The 12,835-nt window shown below is 48.6% G+C and overlaps 2 protein-coding genes across 3 annotated transcripts in view; one reads left to right on the forward strand and one right to left on the reverse strand.

Moving 5' to 3' along the window:
- POLR2B (RNA polymerase II subunit B) overlaps nucleotides 1-2,207 on the reverse strand; it is a 17,582-nt gene extending 15,375 nt beyond the window's left edge. The window contains exons 1-2 of one of the 2 annotated variants that reach the window (XM_065736707.1): nucleotides 2,089-2,207; nucleotides 1,919-1,991 (exon numbers count right to left, since the gene is read on the reverse strand). In XM_065736707.1, coding sequence (XP_065592779.1) covers nucleotides 1,919-1,991; nucleotides 2,089-2,107 — 92 coding nt within the window. In that variant the 5' untranslated portion in view covers nucleotides 2,108-2,207. The remainder of the gene's footprint in view (nucleotides 1-1,918; nucleotides 1,992-2,088) is intronic. The other variant, XM_065736708.1, reaches the window with a different exon arrangement.
- A 100-nt stretch (nucleotides 2,208-2,307) lies between these two features.
- On the forward strand, nucleotides 2,308-7,194 carry NOA1 (nitric oxide associated 1). The gene is made up of 7 exons (XM_065736699.1): nucleotides 2,308-3,244; nucleotides 4,415-4,579; nucleotides 4,948-5,144; nucleotides 5,846-5,977; nucleotides 6,384-6,500; nucleotides 6,741-6,858; nucleotides 6,949-7,194. The coding sequence occupies exons 1-7, from the start codon at nucleotides 2,308-2,310 to the stop codon at nucleotides 7,152-7,154; spliced, it is 1,872 nt and encodes a 623-aa protein (XP_065592771.1). The 3' UTR covers nucleotides 7,155-7,194.
- Nucleotides 7,195-12,835: the final 5,641 nt, after the last annotated feature.

Here is a 12,835-nt window from a genome sequence, read left to right on the forward strand (position 1 = left end):
CTTCAATCCATTTCCTAAGCTGCAGTAAGCTAAGTGTGTGCAATTGCAGTCTCCTAAGTAACAATTCTCAGAACTCTCCCTATCCCTGCAGGTGCCCAGGGACAGACTGGATGGGCCTGATCCAGCAGAGGGCAACCAGCACATGGCAGGGGGTTAGGGCTGGGTGGGCTTTAAAGGTCCCTTCCAACCTTAGCCAAGTTCTTTAGGCTGGATCCCCTCTATTCCAGCTTCACTCCTCTAGACTTCTCCTAGCTTTTGTGTGACCTAGGCACAACCCAACACATCTCAGTTATGAAACCAAAGCCTACACTCCAAGCCGTACACCCTCACTTTTAACAGGATGACATGAACACACAGACTATGCCACACAGCCCTGAAACCATCTGGAGAGCTCACGCTACCTTGGCTTTGCTGCTCTCTATCCCCACTGCACATAGGGAAAGACTTATGCTTAGAAGAGAAACACTCTGCTTATGGTGAGCACTTCTTAACAGCACAAGGAGCTGCAGGACCTGGCTCTTGGTGTTCTGCTACTGAAGTGTTGGCCTGGTGGCACAGCTGCATCCTGGCTTCCTCGTGCTACCTCACTCATGACAGCAGTGGGCAGCATCATGTGTTTGGTGTGGAATGAGAATCACTTCTTACTTAGAACCAGAGAATCACTGAAGTTGGAAAAAAACACTAAGATTAGCTAGCCCAACCTCCTACCCACGCCCCTCAGCGCCCTATCTCCATGGGTTTTGAACACCTCCAGGGATGGTGGCTGCACCACCTCCCTGGGCAGCCTGTGCCACTGCATAAGAATCACAAATATGTCTGAGTTTGAAGGGACTCCTGAAGATAATATGGTTCAACTCTCCTGTAAGAAACAAGGACACCTACAACTATATCAGGATTCTCCAAGCACCCTGAATGTCTCCGGGGACAGGACTCCTACCACCTCTCTGGGCGCCTTATTCTGGTGCCTCGCAACTCTTACTGTAAAAAACTCGTTCCTTATATGCAACCTAAATTTTTCCTCTTTTAGTTTGAAACCATATTCACTTGTCTTATCAGAACAGAATCCACTAAAGTGTCTGTGTCCTTCTGTCTTACAACCCCCCTGAAAGACCGCTCTCAGGTCTCCCTGGAGCTTTCTCCATGCTGAGCAACCCCAGTTCTCTCAGCCTGTCCTTGCAGGGTAGAGGTTCCTACTTTGGATCATTTTTCTGCTCCTCTGAACATGCTCCAACATACCCACCTCCCTCTTGCACTAAGGACCCCATACCCAAGTGAGGTCACATCAGCACAGATTAGAGGGCAGGACCACCTCCCTCAGCCTGCTGGCTGCACTTCTTTTGATGCAGCCCAGGACACAGCTGGCTTTCTGCACTGAGGGCACACTGCTGACTCCAGTCCAGCTTGCCATCCACCTGTTCCCACTTAGTGCTGCTAGTGGGCGTTGCTACAACCCAGGTGCAAGTCCTTACAGTCGACTTTGTTGAACCTCATGAGTGAGGCTCACCTGGGCCTCATTACTACTCTTTCTATATAGAATTGTTTCCTAATGTTCAAGCTGAACATCCCCTGGCAAAATATAAGGCTATTTCTTCTTGAACGATCGCTGGAGCAGCGGCCAACCCCCACCTCGCCACAGCCTCCCTTCAGACAGTTGTAGCGTTACTGCTCTCTAAAGGTCTCCCCTGAGCCTGGTCCCCTCCAGCCTGAACAACCGCAGCTCCCCATCACACTCGGCGGCAGCGCCGCTGCCCCGTGACCGAAAGCCCCGCCGACCAGGCCGCTGTTACCCCAAACACAGACCCCACAACCCAGGGGACCGCACTTCCCGCCCCCAAAGCCCGCAACGCGCGGCCCGGCCTAGCACAGCCCGCGGCCTCCGTGCTCGCGCCGTCACCCCCCCGGCCCAGCGGGGCAGCACCTGATGACGATCCAGCACGCCTCCTGCCACAGGTCGGGGGTGATCTCGTCGTCGTCCTCATCGTATTGCATATCTGCGGGGGAAGCGGGAGCGGGTCGCACCGCGGCCGCCACGCCGGGGCTCGGGGCGCGGGGTTCGAGGTGCGGGGGAGCAGACCGCCTCGCACTCACCTTCGTCCGCGTCGTACATGGTGGAAGCGAGGAGGGAGCCGCGAGCGGCCGGGACGAGAGGGAATAAAGCGGAGAAAACAGCACCGAGAGCCCGCGGAACGGCAGCAGGCGGAGGGCGGGCGGCAACGGCAAGGGGGAGTGCGCGTGCGCGTGCGCGTGCGCGTGCGCGCGGCTGATGCTCGGCCCTCCCCTTCCCGTTCCTGCGCGGCGCTGCTGGCCATGCTCCGCCTGGGCCGGGTGCTGCTGGGCCGCCTGCGCCCAGCCCGGCCCTGGACAGCGCGGCGCGGGGCGGCGAGCGGCGAGGAGGAGCGCTTCGTGTTTGTCGAGTACGAGCCGGAGCCGGAGTCGGAGCCGCTGCCGACCGCCCCGGAGCGGGGCAGAGCGGCGGCGCGGAGCCGGGCGGCGGGCGGCGGGGTCGGCGCCCCTGGCGGAAAGCGGGTCCCGGTTACGGCCGACCCGTCCGTGCCGCCCAGCGGCGTGGGCTGCTCGGGCTGCGGGGCCGAGCTGCAGTGCCGCGACGCCGCGGCGCCGGGCTTCGTGCCTGCCGACAAGTACCGCAGCCTGTGCGCGGGGCCGGGCGGAGCGGCCGGGCTGCGGGACGCCGTGTGCCAGCGCTGCTGGGTGCTCGTGCACGGCGGCAGGGCGCTGCGCCTGGAGCTGCCGCCCGAGCAGCACCGCGCCGTGCTGAGCGCCGCGCTCCGAAGCCCCCCCAGGCACGGCCGCGGCCCGCTGCTCCTCTACCTGCTGGACGTGCTGGAGCTGCCCGACCCCGTGTTACCGCAGCTGCCCGCGCTGCTGAGCCCCGACGTGCCCGCCGCGGGGCTGCTGGTGGTGGGCAACAAGGTGGACCTGCTGCCGGCCGACTCCCCCGGGCACCTGGGGCGGCTGCGGCGGAGCGTGGCGGCTGCCTGCCTGCGGGCCGGCGTCTCCCGAGAGCAGCTGGTGGATGTGCGGCTGGTGAGCGCCAAGACGGGCTTCGGGATGGAGGGGCTGGTCAGCCGGCTGCAGCGCTCCTGGAAGTGCGCCGGCGACGTCTACCTGCTGGGAGCCACCAACTCGGGCAAGTCGACGCTCTTCAACGCCCTGCTGCACTCCGACTACTGCAAGTCGCGTGCCCCCGACGTGGTTGGCAGGGCCACCGTCTCGCCCTGGCCAGGTGAGGGGCACCGCCACCATCTCTGTGTCACTCAGGCTGTTGGCTGACCTGTGAAACAGGCCTGGCACCAAACAGGGATCTGAGGCATCACTACTGCAGTGCTCTGCACAGTGCTTAGAATCCTTGCCTTCCCTGTGCTGTCCCTGGAGGCCCTGTGGCACACTGAGACCTCAGAGCTATGAGGGAGATAGACAGCAAACCAGGGTCCATAGAAGGGCAACGGAGCCGTGATGGCTCTGCTGCACGAGGCTGGCGGGGAGCGGCTGAGAGAGCTGCGGTTGTTTAGTCCAGAGAAGAGGAGGCTCAGGGGAGACCTTATTGCTCTGTACAACCGCCTGAAGGGAGGCTGTGGCGAGGTGGGGGTCAGACTGCTCCCAGGGAGCAGCAACAGGACCAGAGGGAACGACCTGAAGATGCACCAGGGGAGTCCAGAGTGGATATTAGGAAATGTTTTTTCTCTGAAAAAGTAGTAGTGCATTAGAACAGGCTGCCCATGGAGCTGGTGGAGTCCCTGGAGATGCTGAAGGGGAGATGCTGCAGTGAAGGGAGCGATTAGTGGGGATGATGAGGATGGGCTGGGGTTGGACCGAATGGTAGAGGTCTTTTTCAACCATGATTCTGTGTTTCTATAATGGGAGGTGGGCTTGTGAGCCCCCTTAAAGCGATCACAGGCAAAAGCAGACTTTGCTGAGATGCCTTATGTTGGCCTTCGTGCCACAGGTCATGACAATAAAATAAGATTTTTCATCATCTTTTTCACCCAAATGCTGCTGGTTTAATTCCAGTCCCTTATGTTCATAGAAAGTGGCCCTACGGTCGCAAGGCTCTGCTGCTCAGGCATCTGATTGATCTTCCCAGAATATACCAGGCAGTTGCTGAGCAGAATTAGCTCAGATGCTGCGTGATTGTAATTAGTGAGAGTGTGCATGAGGCTAACTATGGGTTCCTATGAAAAGCCTTTCAAGAAGAGAGCAGATACCAAGTGGATAGCACACTTCAGCTTCTCTGGCTGGGAAGGGAGACTTTAAGCAGAGCAGATGTTGATGCTTAGTTCCACTTCCAACTTTTTTTAGACGGTTCTGAGTAATTTTTTGTTTGTGTTCCTCAGAAATTATATATGACAGGTACCCAGAAGTCTGGATGTGTCGTCTTTATCTTTTTTTTTTCTAGGAACAACACTGAACTTGTTAAAATTTCCAATTATTAACCCTACGTGTGACAGGATATTCCGAAGGCAGGAGAGGCTGAAAGAAGAGGCACTAAAAACAGAAGATCAGCTAAGTGATGAAGAAAGAAAGCACCTTAATCACCTTAAAAAGCAAGGTTACTTAGTGGGTGAGTATTGTCTGAGTAAAAGGTGATGGAGCATCCTGGTGGAAATGCTGTATTACACCAAGGACTGTTAAGCCCTTGTTTTCTGAAGAATTGCTTGCCATTCTGTAAGAATTCATTTTCGTTTAATTGTGAGAAGAACATGCTGTCTGCATATGGTCCTTGATAAGGTTTTGAGGCTTGAGGAGTGCTAGGAATTACAGAAGGGATTTATTAGCATCTTGGCTTTTTGAACATGCACACAATGTTTTTTTAATCACCTTTCTACCACAGCTGCACGTCCCTAATAATCGAGGGAAGGAACAGGTATCCAACTGAAGGAAATGCGAGATAATAAATGAATTAACAGGAAACCTTTCATTTTAATCCAGGAAGATTTGGAAGAACATTTAAACGTCAGAAGGGGAACCCGGTGATTGATTTTGACCCTGACATGCTGTCATACAGTGTAGATGAAGATCCGAGCCATATCTCTAGGAAGCATGAGAAAAGAGAAGAGTTCACGTACAATGAAGTGAAGGATGCTCGCTGGTGTTTCGATACTCCAGGGATTATAAAGGAAAACTGTGTAGGTACTCTGTGGCACTGTTTCAGGAGGTCAGGGTCCGTTGTGTTTCTGCTGTTCCATTTCTGAATGATGCATACTGTGGTCTTTGTGAAGGAACTGTATGACTGTGTCAGCACACTTTGCAATGTAGAGAAATAGAGTACTGTTAAAACAAGTTTATACCAGTAGCACTCGGTTTGTGCTTCTTTAGCTCTGCCACCCTACTGAAAAAGGTGGAGCATAGGAGGGTAACTGGTATTGTGTGACCAAACCAAAGCTTTGGGGAAGACCTGAAGCATTCTCATGAAGCCAGCAGGATCTGCAGTGTTTCTGTTAATAGCTTCAATATGTGAGGCCTGCTTCAGTGTTTCGGTAGAGCAATGATGCTGAAGCTAGTCCTTATACAACACGTATGTCTAAAAATGTAGCATTGTGGTTTTTTTCATCACATGGATATCTTTGTGGAGCCACAGGTCATCTTTTGGGAAACGTTAAACAGCACTAGGAGATAGAAAATCAGCAGTGGTATCAGGACTTTCCTACTAGATGTCTGTGAGATCATCTCCAACCCACTTTGTGTCACTTTGCTCTCCGAGAGCTAGTTAGTGTCTGGTGTAAAGAGAGTCAGGGGCTTAGAGTTCTAACTGGAGACTGAGTGTGGTTTTCTTCTGAAGTTGAATTATGGAAAATAGTGTATCCTGATTGTGCAATTTATTTTTCAGGTTTTGAATCTCCTAACAGAGAAAGAAGTAAAGATGGCTTTGCCAACACAAGCCATCGTTCCACGGACTTTCATTCTCAAGCCAGGAATGGTCTTGTTTCTAGCAGCTTTAGGGCGCATAGACTACTTACAGGTAGGCAGAAAAAGGGATTTTTGATAGCAGCAGCTTCTGATATAGTACCAAACAATAAGAGGTGGTCTGTGTAGCTTCTCCACTTCCTTTCTTTGCTGCTTTCAAGATGAACAATCTGTTAATAAAGCACTGCATAAAGTAAAAATGCCTTGGGATGGGGAGCCGTGAGACTTGTTACCATTGTGTGGCATTTTATACTGTAAAGCCATAAGTGCTTTTGAATGCTGACAAAAACCTTCAGCTTGAAAGGCTTCCCATGACATACAGAGGCTGCTCTGCAATGACAGAGGAAAGGATGTCAGTAAAAGACAGGTTTTCAACATACAGCGAAGAAACGGAGCAAGAAAGAGCAGTTAGAGGTTGCTTTTCTGTTAGCACAAATGACATGCATTTTGTTTTATTTCAGGGAGAAAAACCTGCCTGGTTTTCTGTTGTGGCTTCTAACCTGATGCCAGTCCACATTGCTACCTTGAGTAGTGCAGATGCCATGTATGAGAAGCATGCTGGCCAAGAGTTCCTAAAGGTAAGAGACGCAGGTGCTGTCATGGGCTTTTTGTTGCAGACAGGCAGACTGTCCCACCTGGTAATGCATCCCTACATATTGTATTGTTCTGACCTTCTTGCTGTCACCACAGACTGTGTAGCACATGTAGACTGGGGACATGGAGAGCTGTCCTTGTTCTGGCAGCAACCTTTCTGCACACACTTTGTACATACTTTGTACATCTCTTAGCTGCTAAATCTTTTATTGTTTTGACATTAGGTTCCCATGGGTGGGAAAGAACGAATGAAAGAGTTCCCCCCACTTGTCCCTCAGGACATTACACTGAAAGGAACTGGCACCACTGAGGCAGTCGCAGATATCAAACTTTCCTCTGCAGGTAATTTAACATTTCTTTCTGTGAGAACCCTAGTTCTGATATGAGCGACTCTTCCCACTGACTCTGTTTTCTTTCTTTTTCCTTTGCTAGGCTGGGTGGCAGTGACAGCTCACAAAGAAGAGGAACTGTTGCTCCGAGCCTATACTCCCAGGGGCACCACAGTGGTGGTACGGGAGCCTCCCCTTTTACCATATATCAGTAACATCAGAGGGCCCCGCATCCCAGGTACTGCTGCCTACAGAACCAAAAAGCCTCCTTCCCTCGTGGAGAACTTGAAAATTGCAGGGAACAGATAGCACTCAGCATTGTCTGAGCAAGATAGGATTCAGAACCTTGATGCTTATGTGAGCTTAGACTCATCTAAAAGGCAGACAGTCATAGTTTCAAGGGAACTATTTTTTTCCTGGGATCAGGCAGTATCAGGGAGCAACCCCCTTTTCCCAGTTTCCTCTTGAAATATAGCATGGAAGTTCTGGGCTGATTTTGCTGCTCAGAGGTTGTTTCTTGCAGACGTGCTCCCACAGGTCAGAAACCATCACCTGGTTCTTGGTGCCTTTATGTTGCTTCCAAAGCAGAGGGAGGTGGAAGGTGGGGAGAGGAGCAGGGAGTTCTCCAGTGCAGGTAGGACACTCCCAGGAGCTTGCAGTAATTAAACATTATTGAACAAAAATTGGGTCCCCTCAGTATCTGGGGCACCGCCCTACTTCTGCACACAGGAAAAAGAAATTCAAGAAAAGCACGTGTGCTCAAGTGCACAACAAAGAAACTGGCAACTTGCTGCTTTGATTTGGTTTCTGTAGCTTGTGTAGAAGTTTCTGAAACTGAGGATGTACGATAAAATAAAAACTTTTTCAGGACTTCTTTGTCTTCCTTTGAAATCACTGGCAAAACACTTGTGGGCACGCATCCTCCAAACTACACAACAGCACTAGCAACTAACCACTAAGACCAAGAGCATTAACTCTTTAATTCCTAATACACTGCGTGATGTCATGATGTGGAATATCAATAATATAACAAAAATCATAAAACCATGACAATGGCCCATGTTAGAGGAAAATCTATCACGCCAAATCTGGCAGCCAACGAGAGGTAAGACTGCTGCAGCTCCAAGCTGCCAGGTCCAACCATTGAAGCAGCTCAAGTTTCCAGCTGGCATGTGTACACAGCAGATGTACACATCTGGCCACACAGGCTGCAAACAGACACAATAGTCAGGTGAGCGTAGCACCAGCATCTCATCCCACTTCCCTCCTCCCTGGTTGAATGGAATGGAGGTCAATGGGAGAGAAAACCTCCACCTCGCTGCCCCTTCTTTAAGGTAGCTATAGAGTCATGAGGTCTCTCCTCATGCTTTTCTCTAGACCAGAAAGCTAAAGTTCCCACAGTTATGCCTTGTATCTTTTGTTTTCTGGTCCCTTCACTAGTTTTGTTGATTTTTTTCCTCTACCCCCACTCAAGCAGCTCAAAATCCTTCTTACAGTGTGGGTCCTACGGTTCAGCACAGTACACAAAGTGCAGTTTCACCAGAGTTAAGTACAGAAGGAAAGTCACCGCCCCAGTCCTGCTGGCCCCACTATTACTGTTCGGCATTACAGGAGAAGACAGCAGAAAACACTGCTGCTGCTAGCATCTCATCTTTTGTGAGGCTTATACTCAGCAGTCCTGGAAAAGCAGATGTAGAAATAGTCACAGCTCTAGCAGCAAAACTGGGAGTCAGGAAAAGGGTCTAGGTGTGGCCTGTTCAAACTAGCCTGACAATTAAAAACAGGCAACTCCTGCAGCATTCCTCTAATGCTGTAAGCCTGGAAAAGACACAATATGAAAGGCAAATGATACCAAAGAGTAACTGGAAGGCCTGCCTCTGCAACAGCATTTGGCCCAGGCCCAGGAGTCAGCCATGAAAAATTGCTGTGTACTTATGTGTTCACCAAGACGTGCAAGTGGGGCAGCTGGGCCAGCACAAGGGCTGGAGTTGTGTGGGTGTTTTAAGTGCTTTTGTAAAGCATATTCCCTATCTACCAACTCCTCAGGCTGTAAGAGCAGACAGCTAGCAACAGCCACAGCTAGGAACAAAACTACGTGCTCTGGACAGATGTCAAACCTCAGCATGAAGGAGGCTTTAATATGGAAGCAATTAGTGCCTCGATGAAAAGACAGAAATACCTTTTATGAGTTCTGAGGGCTGAATTACACAGGAGCTGAGGACCTGCTCTGAAGTGCTTCTCAAAGTTGGTGTCTATTTTATGCTTGTGCCAGACAGCCTGAAAGGCAAGGAATTTTTTAACATCTGGGGACAAGAGCTAATTTAATCTTAACACAGGAGCCAGAAACAAATGTGGTTTGAGTCTGTGCGTAAAAATGAGGTGTAAAGACAGGACTGGGAGGGTTGAGCCTCCCGGGAAGGTCTGACCTTCATGGCTCAGTGTGCACTGGCTGGGTGCAATTACATAGAACTATTTCAAAAAAGTGAGGAAAGTTGAAAAGTGCACTTTCAGCAGAACAGCTTTTTTGCCGAGTACTGCAGGCTGCTCTCTGTCTCCCACAGCTGGAACAGGGGGACTAGGGGGCACCAAACCAGGCCAAGCAAAGGAGTATTGCATATCCCCACTGCCCTGCAAGCACGGACATGCTACTGCAGCTGGCAGCCTGAGTTTGTTTGCTTTGGCACATGTCCCACACAAAAAAGAGGCTTCTCTACCCAGTGGCTATTCACCTTTCAGCACTGCTTATGTCAAGGACTCCTACCCTAGGAAAAGGGCTACTGTTGTTTTGTGGCAAAATCAGAACAAATCCCATGCAGAGATCACTTAAAAAAATAAATCTTTTGCCCACTGTTAATGCTCTCAAAATGCCCTGTAATGCAGGAGAGGTGCACTGGGCTGCAAGCCTAATGTACCAGAAGTGTCAAGTACCTGCTTCCTATCCATACAAGCATACTTTAAGCTGGAAGCACGTGCTCCTGAAATCTCCACTTAAAAAGTGCCTCTCAGCACTTTCAGCTTCTGATTTCCCAGTTAAGGCTGGAGGTATCTGTTCCTGCACTCATGGTGCAGCATGGTCTTGGCTGCCCAATATAACCCATCCAGGGCACTGCCCAACATCCCTACCCCTCCTCACCCAGAGACTGCTCACCATCTTCCCTCTTTTTGCCCCAGCTCTCCGTGATGGAAACCCAATGTCCCTTCACCTCCAGCACAGCCCCTGCTGCAGATGACAGCCATTGGAGTATTCTGCCCTGGACTGTGCTGAAGGACACTAAGGGTTCATGAGGCCCCTTCCACCAACCTGTGGGCAAGGGACTGGTTCAGCTGCCTGCCTTGAGTCCAAAAGTATCACAGTATTGACTTGCTGATGGCCTGCAAGGTACCACATAGCCATGCACTTGTGCTTGTCTACTCAGTTCTGTAAAAAAAACAAACAAAACAAAAGCAACTTAACATAGAGCAGCACTCAGCATAAAGCAGCACATTTTCAACCTGGTAGGTTTTTATCCTGTTTTCTGCCACAGCACAAGAAGCTAGTTGAAGATGAGGAGGATCTGCGTGCAGGTTTAAGGGAAAATGATTTATCTTATTAGCAATCCACTTACAACATTTCAATTGTATTTCACCCAATACCGTCCCTTTCTGGAGAGAGGGAACCACGAGCTGGTGGTACAAAGGGCAGGGCCTCCTCTGTTGAACGAGTCTGAAATAATTAACTCACTCAGCAAAGACAAACAGGCACAGAAGTAGTACCCAGACCTACCAACTCTATGACACACTCTCAGGGCATCTCACAGCAGCCTAGAGTTAGGATTGGTTACAACTCCAGCTCCTGCTTTACCATAAACTTCACACACGTTTATCTATAAGACTTTAAGCCAGAGCATGTGCCTTTAATTAAAAACATTTTTTGTAGCTATTAATAAGTAGCAGATAGAAGCTACAAGTTCCATAATAAAGTTTATTTAATCAGAACTATGCTTAGGAAAAATACACTTGAATGGGTTAATATAATGCAATTTAGTTTAACTTTACACTACATTTTGAACAAAAGATTTGAAACATACTTTAAGTGAAAACAGGATGTATGATCTGGCTTGTTTTACATTTATTAAAAACGTAGAAAAGGCCGTCATGCACTACAGTAGAGAACATGAAAAAAACAAATTACCTTTGGTTTTATTCAGAGAATACAAGTATTGCACTGTAAAAGCATCAAACATGGTGCAACCAAACGTCATAAGCACAACTCCATGCCAGCTTACAAAAGTTTGCTACCTAGGATAATTTTAGAGGGAGGAAACATATGTACACGTGAAACAATTCCATTAGCTATCTGGATTCCGTTAATATGCATGCCACGTATCTACACAACTGCCATTCAAGAAAACTCTTGAATTTGGTTAATATTTTTCAGCTATATTAAATTGGTTGAAATCAACGATGCTACCGTATCTTAATTGGCCTGTGAGATGTGAAACCTTTTTTCAATGAACGAAGGTCCAGCCTAGATCACCATAATCCAGAAATAGCCATTACAGAATCATTACAACTGGAGAAGACAACTAAAACCACCTAGTCCAACCGTGATTACCATACAATGAATTACAAACGCCGAGCTACCCACTTCTGGATCATTTCTCAAGGCAGTTACTTTGACTGTATAGATCCATAATGATGAAAACCCAAAATGCCATGTTGCTCAACCAAGGACTGGCAGTGTAGAGCTGTCATTGTGCTACTCTTCAACCCACATATTTGAGGTTGAACATTCTTACAGTTGTCACGCTACTACTGGCAAAAACGACACAAAATAATTTAAGAATATTGAGAAAGACAAAGAAGTCATTGCTTAGAGGGAGATATATCCAAGTAAAGCCATCACTTCTGGTGGCTTATCTCACTGGAATTCTCCAATACAAATATTCAATATTAGCCATTTCTAACAGTTTCGGTACATACGATGCAGTACATCTTTGCCGCTTTAACATAGCGTACTCCCAAATCCTGGACATAAGGTAGCAGAGAATTCCAACACTGTAACGCACCAACAGCATTTCAGGACTCTGCTGCTAAGGGTCCCAAAACAGGCTTTTCTTCTTACTATTTCTATGGTCTATTTTCAGCTCCTAATCCCATGATAGGAAACACCACTTAACAGGAATGACGCTGTCTGCGAAGAGTCCTTGTTAGATCAAACATTAAAACTTTGACTGCTTCCCAGAAATCTGCAGTGGAGTACCTCAGAAAACCACACCCTTGTTTTTATCTCATCAAGAGACATTTTAAGTCAGTCTACACCACATTTTCCATTAAAAAAAACAATAATTATCAGGCCAGTCCACAAGCTTATCTAAGCATAGCTGAAGTCCTTGAAGTCCCTCACAAGATGGCAAAGGCTCTTTGCAAGAACATAAGGGGAGCTATAATATCTCTGCACGGTACTGGAATTTCCAGCATCTGCTCATGTTACTCACAAATGTTGGCAACATTTACATATAAAAGAAACACAGTTTAAAAAAAAAAATAAAGAAATACATCTAAGACTATTACAAGCAGTTGTTTAGGAAAACAACTAAGTTTCTTTTCTTAACATTTAGCATAAATATAGTTGCAACTTGATCTTCAGTCGCCAATGATTGTCACAGCCAAGGTAAGGACTGAATGCTATCTAAGCAAACAAAAAACTCACTATACAATTTATTTCTGCCACGAGGGATGCCCTCCCTCTCAAATCTTTGGCCTCCTATTACCAATCTCTCCCAAAAGGAGAAGCAACGTAGTTTTGTTGTTCTCTATTCATTCAAGGTTCGCTTGGGGGTCGGGGGGAGGGAGCAAGATGACATGGGGACAGAGGAAAATGAGATTTTGCACCAGAAACTTACATTCACAGAACAGATTCACGGAATGCACATCATGAGTACCTAAAACACACTGACGAACACTGAACTAGCTCCTCAGCTCCACTCCGCAAATGACACCTGCCTCCA

Source organism: Cyrtonyx montezumae, unplaced genomic scaffold, assembly GCF_038088225.1.
Source record: "Cyrtonyx montezumae isolate F1298 unplaced genomic scaffold, pur_monq_1.0 scaffold_2, whole genome shotgun sequence".
NCBI classification, from domain to species: domain Eukaryota; kingdom Metazoa; phylum Chordata; class Aves; order Galliformes; family Odontophoridae; genus Cyrtonyx; species Cyrtonyx montezumae.

Excerpts from the sequence above, each read along its gene's own strand:
- NOA1 (XM_065736699.1), top strand. The coding sequence starts at position 2,308 with ATGCTCCGCCTGGGCCGGGTGCTGCTGGGCCGCCTGCGCCCAGCCCGG. Across the intron at positions 3,245-4,414 it reads CACCGTCTCGCCCTGGCCAG|GAACAACACTGAACTTGTTA; the intron begins GTGAGGGGCACC and ends TTTTTTTTCTAG. Across the intron at positions 5,145-5,845 it reads GGATTATAAAGGAAAACTGT|GTTTTGAATCTCCTAACAGA; the intron begins GTAGGTACTCTG and ends TTTATTTTTCAG.